This window comes from Lithobates pipiens, unplaced genomic scaffold (genome assembly GCF_037356315.1).
Source record: "Lithobates pipiens isolate NorthernLeopardFrog02 unplaced genomic scaffold, aLitPip1_a1.2 Scaffold_22, whole genome shotgun sequence".
NCBI lineage: Eukaryota > Metazoa > Chordata > Amphibia > Anura > Ranidae > Lithobates > Lithobates pipiens.
In genome coordinates, this window is record NW_027507784.1 from 64,192,863 (window position 1) to 64,198,862 (window position 6,000).

The 6,000-nt window shown below is 48.5% G+C and overlaps 1 protein-coding gene across 9 annotated transcripts in view; it reads right to left on the bottom strand.

The window, feature by feature from the left end:
- The window catches only part of FMNL2 (formin like 2), a 344,784-nt gene extending 343,395 nt beyond the window's left edge, over window positions 1-1,389 (bottom strand). For 4 of the 9 annotated variants that reach the window (XM_077447680.1, XM_077447683.1, XM_077447675.1 and 1 more), the window contains exon 1: window positions 846-1,387. In XM_077447680.1, coding sequence (XP_077303806.1) covers window positions 846-962 — 117 coding nt within the window. In that variant the 5' untranslated portion in view covers window positions 963-1,387. Of the gene's footprint in view, window positions 1-845 lie in introns of all 9 variants that reach the window. The other 5 variants (XM_077447681.1, XM_077447679.1, XM_077447678.1 and 2 more) reach the window with 3 other exon arrangements.
- Window positions 1,390-6,000: the final 4,611 nt, after the last annotated feature.

A 6,000-nucleotide genomic window follows, 5' to 3' on the forward strand; every position in this document is an offset into this window, starting at 1 on the left:
AAGAACGCTCTTATATTGGTGGTCAGTGGGAAGAATGCTACCTACATTGGTGGTCATTGGGAAGAACGCTCTTATATTGGTGGTCAGTGGGAAGAATACTCCTTAAACTGGCATTCAGTGGCAAGGATACCCTTCCTATAGATAACGAAAATGATCATTGGTGTCAGTGGGAACTTACTGCTCCTTGCGCAAGGAACCCCTAGCAACCTCTGTAGGAACTCTAGTGCTCCACTAAAACCTCAGTTGAAAAGACTGCTTTACTAATATGAACACTTGCGCCAGTGACTTGAATCTTTCCTGAATCCAGTTGGTCATTTTACTAATCAGACAACTGGAAGAGGCCAATGGAGGCCTCCATGTGTCTGCCATAAAAGGTTTCCTCTAAGCACCCAAGTTTTTTTTATTCTCTTTCCAAAAAAATGGAATCAATGGCTTTCTCTTTGAAGGAGTGACACCCTGCAGATGTCATCTCTTCCCAATGGTGACCCCCTCCTACCCTCTCTTCTATAGACAGCTTGTCCAAGCAGTGACTTTACAGTATAATATCTCCACATGGGACACCATGCCAACCCTTCCACTACAAAGCAGCTCTCCTAGCTGAACAAGCTGAAAGGATCTGGTAGGAGAAACGTGCCTGGCTGAACCACCCCCCTTGAAAACCATCAGACAATGGGGCTTTTTTTTTTTTTTTTTTGCTAGGCAGACCTTTTTTTTTTTTTTTCCTCCAGTGCAAATTGCATTGAAGGGGACAGCAATAGCAGATAGGAGAGACAGAGTAGGAGGGGGGTGCTGAGAGTGGGCATCAATAGGCATACAGGGCTACAGCCAAAAGCAGCGCTACTCACCAGGACCACTGCAAATCGCTCCTCCAGCTCCCCTGGTTCTGGCATGGGCAGCTTCAGTGGCATATTGTGCGCCTTGAAGTCGGTTTGGTTGGAATCCATGCTGCCAGCATTCCCCATGATGTGCAGTCTCTGCAATAATCCACCTTTCCTGGGAAATCAGTCCTCCTTCTCCCACCCCCCCACCCCCCACCACCAGCGATCTCCCTCCCCACCGGTCCTGGCGGCAGATCGGACGATACAATAGAAGCTGCCCTTCTAGCACACTGGCAGCTCTGCCACCTTCCTGGCCCTGGGTGCCCTCCAGAAAAAGCCCGGCTGGGATCCTAGAGAAGGGCTCCGGGGCACGGATGGCATCTGCATGTTGCACGCTTTGCTCACCCCTCCCCGCTCCGTGCCGCTCAATGAGAGAGAGAGAGAGAGGAGCGCAGGAGGCTCCGGGCAGCAGCCAGCCTCACTCAGCACAACATGGAAACTCCCTTCATTGTCCAAGGCAAGGGAAAAGCTCCCTCTAGTGATCCAGGCAGAGCAGCGGAGGCTCAGGTGAGGGTAGAGCTGCTGCTGCTGCTGATGATGATGATGATGATGGTGGGGAGAGGGCAGGATGATTGGCAGCTCCTGCCCATAGAGGTGTCACTATAAGTAAAGGGATGGGAGGCAATCAAGGCTCTGGAATCAGTAGCTCAGCAAAAAATAAATAAATGAAAGCGGAACTAAACCCGAAAAATGTAATACATTGGGGGAAATAATTATTTGATCCCCTGCAGATGTTGTACGTTTGCCCACTTACGCAGAAACGAAGGGTCGGTCATTTTTATTATAGGTGTATTTTAACCACTTCAGCTCAATTTTTTTGCGATATGGCACTGCGTTACTTTAAATGACAATTATGCGGGTGTGCGACTCTACCACTGGCGGTTGGTGGGTTCTTCTTTTGGGGGGTGGCAAACAAAGAACATCCCCCCAGTGGCGTGGCACGGCACTAAAACCCCCCCGACAATTACGCAGGCGTGCAACTCTGTACCAGCGGTGGCCCCCAGTGGCATGGCACTGAACCCCCCCTGACAATTATGCAGGCGTGCAACTCTGTACCAGTGGTGGGTGTTGGGTTCTTCTTTTGCGGGGGATGGCAAACAAAGAACACCCCCCCCCCTGTGGCGTGGGGCGGCACTGAAACCCCCCTGACAATTATGCAGGCGTGCGACTCTGTACCAGCGGTGGGTGTTGGGTTCTTCTTTTGCGGGGGGTGGCAAACAAAGAACACCCCCCCGGTGGCGTGGCACGGCACTGAAACCCCCCTGACAATTATGCGGGCGTGCGACTCTGTACCAGTGGCGGCTAGTGGGTTCCTCTTTTGGGGGGGTGGCAAGCAAAGAACACCCCCCGGTGGTGTGGCACAGCACTGAAACCCCCCCTGACAATTATGCAGGCGTGCAACTCTGTACCAGTGGCAGCTAGTGGGTTCTTCTTTTGGGGGGTGGCAAACAAAGAACACCCCCTCAGTGGCGTGGCATGGCACTGAAACCCCCCCTCAACAATTATGAGGGCATGCGACTCTGTGCCAGTGATGGCTGGTGGTTCTTCTTTGGGGGTGGCAAACAAAGGACACTCCCCCGGTGGCACAGCACTGAAACCCCCCCTCAAAAATTATTCAGGCATGCGACTCTGTGGCAGTGGTGGCTGGTGGGTTCTTCTTTTGAGGGGGTTGCAAAAAAGAAAAAAACACCCCTGCTCCTCCAGCAGCTTCCTCCGCCATGTTTCCCCTCTTCCACCAAAGGAATAGGATCGCCTGATACATTGTCCAATCGGGAAACATGCCCCCACAGCAAGCTGCTTGCTGTGGGGGCACTCAGCAGGAGGAAGGAGCCAGGAACACCGGCGTGAGACCCAAGAAGAAGAGGCTTGGGGCGGCTCTGTGCAAAACTACTAGTAGATAAGTATAACATGTTTGTTATTTTTAAAATAAGAAAAAACAAGGCTTTAAAATCGTGGTAAATGACAATTGCGCGGTCATGCGACGCTGTACCCAAATAATATGTATGTAATCTTTTTCCCACAAATAGAGCTTTTGTTTGGTGGTATTTGATCACCACTCCGTGTTTTATATTTTTAGCTCTATAAAACAAAGGCTGACAATTTTTCAAAGAAAAACAATAATTTTTACTTTCTACTATAAAACATTTCCAATAAAAAAAAATCGAAAAAATCGAATTTCTTCATAAATTTAGACCAATATGTATTCTGCTACATAGTTTTGGTTAAAAAAAAAAAATCCCAATAAGCGTATATTGATTGGTTTACGTGAACATTATAGCATCTACGGGATATATTTTATTTATTTATTTTATTAATGTTATTTTTTTTTAAAAAATTTATACTAGTAATAGTGGCGTTTAGTTATTTATAGTGGGACTACAATATTGCAATGGACAATCAGACACTAGCTGACACTTTTGATACTTTGCAGGAACCAGTGACACTAATACAGTGATGAGTGCTAAAAATATGCACTGTCACTGTACTAATGACACTGGCTGGGAAGGGGTTAAACAGCTAGAGTGATCAAAGAGTTATAGTATAACTAAAGGCAAAATATTTATTTTCGTTTGGGATTAGGGTTACCACCTTTTCTTCAAGCCAAACCCGAACACTTTAGTTACCTGGGACCCCTTTGGGTGCCCCAAGGAGAGTAGTAATGCGTGCCACAGCGAATGGTGGGTGTTGCCAGATTACTCTTCATGACATCATCGCCCTGCCCTCCAGCGATGCCAAACCTGCCACCAGGTGGCTGCTGCAGCTCTTGGATAGCAAGAGATTTGTATGTGACTATCTTAGTTACTTGGGGAACCATAGCCTGGTCTGAATTCAATAATGTGTCTGGGTTTCAGTCCGCCTGAAACCTGGACACATGATTCAATACTCTAACTGTCCGGGTGAATCCCGTACAGTTGGCAACCCTATTTGGGATGGAGTGGAGAGGGAATACACCTGTCAGGTTTTTATTGCTATCTGTGCCCCCGTTAAGGAGATTCCCCTTCTCTATTCGCCCTGCTCACCATTATCATTGAAAGTGAAAGTAACTGAAAATCACACATTTTGGGTTGTCCCCAGAAAAGTAATAGAGGGGAAATCTTCCAGTGGGGACACTGGTTCTGATGACCTGGGGGTCTCAATTTGCAGGGATTTACTCTCACTTGTTGGTATCGGTGGATGAAAATAGTGCCCCAAGGGCTGGATAAAAGCAAGTGAAGGGCCGCATCTGGCCCCCATCTGGCCCCCAGGCCACAGTTTGGAGATCACAGCTCTAGACAAACACCACTTCACCGTCACTTCCTTGCATCGCAGGGTAGTTGCAGTGGGGTCACTTGAATAGACCGTGTTTGACGGGTGTACTAACTGCTGAACGCGATGGGGATATCATTTTTACTACAGCATGTGCATAGCTCCCAACTGTCCCTGATTTCGAGGGACTGTCCCTGATTTGGAGCAATGTCCATCTGTCCCTCATTCCTCCTCATTTGTCCCTCATTTTGGTCTGATCTATATAGTTCTATATAAAACGTACTTTTTATCTTTCAAAAAGTGTTTCCCAGCACTAAATCTTTCATCTGATTTCTAAAGTGCTGCATTTTTCAATTTTGAAAGCCAATATAAAGGAATAGTAGTGGTAAAAAAAAAGCACTTGTGGATTTAATTAACCTTTTTTTTGTTATTTCCCCTTTAAGGGGGTGTGGCAGGGGGCGTGTCCTATGCCTGCATACATTTGCTAGTAGGTGTCCCTCATTCCCATCTCAAGATGCAGGGCCAGATTAACAGCATCATGGGCCTGGTGCTGAGGATTTTGGTGGGCCTTTTTTACGGAAACAAAATGAAAATGCAAAAATGTTTTGCTAAAACAAATTAAATATACTTTCACCAGTAATATCGGCCGTGCAGCCTTTGAGCAGCAGGAACACCCCCAATACCACCTGCTATGCGGTCTCTCAACAGCAGCAACATAGGAGACCACATTTCCAAACTGCCATTCAGGGAGATCCCCCCCTTTCCAAAAAAAAAAAGAGGGGGGATGTAGTCTCGGGTTGATGGGGAAATAGGTGGCGGGGGGTGATTTTTCAGGCAAATGGCACTTAGCACTTAAAATCATCCTGACGCTATGCTTGATATGGCATCGGGATGATCAAATTCCATTATTTCTATTACTACATTGTAATATATAGTGAAATAGTTCAACTCACCATGATGCATTATCAGTGGGAACCTGAGCTTGTCACTTCCCACCAGATGCAGTGTGTCGCTTGCCACCATTGCCTGCTGCCAGATGCCACCCGCAGCCTGCCACCAGATACAGTGTGCCACTTGCCACCAGCATGCCACCAGATACAGTGTGCCACTTGCCACCAGCAGCCTGTCACCAGATACAGTGTGCCACTGGCAGCCTGCCACCAGATACAGTGTGCCACTTGCCACCAGATACAGTGTGCCACCAGATACAGTGCCACTAGCAGCCTGCCACCAGATACAGTGTGCCACTTGCCACCAGATACAGTGTGCCACTTGCCACTAGCAACCTGACACCAGATACGGTGTGCCACTTGTCACAAGCAGCATGCCAGATAGTGTGCCACTTGCTACCAGCAGCATGCCACCAGATTAAAGCGGGATTCCACCCTAAAGTGGAACCTCCGCTGATCGGAACCCCCCCCCCCATCCGGTGTCACAATTGACACCTTTCAGGGGGGAGGGGGGTATTTTCACCCACTTCCGGGCATAGACTCCCACGGGAGTCTACGCCATTTCCTGCCCTGCCGCGCTGTCTGCTGGGACACACACGGGTCCCAGTGACAGCGCGGAGATTTCCTATTGCGCGGCGCAGCTCGCGCAGTAGGGAACCGGGAAGTGAAGCCGATTCGCTTTACTTCCTGATTCCCTCACCTAGAATGGTGGCGGCAGCAGCCGAGGCACGAGCGGTCGATCGGCCTCGGCATCGCTGGAACCCGGGACAGGTGAGTGTCCATTTATTAAAAGTCAGCAGCTGTAGTATTTATAGCTGCTGGCTTTTAATATTTTTTTTTGGGCGGAATCCCTCTTTAAGTGTGCCACTTGCCACCAGCAGTCTGCCACCAGATACAGTGTACCACTTGTCACAAGCAGTGTGCCA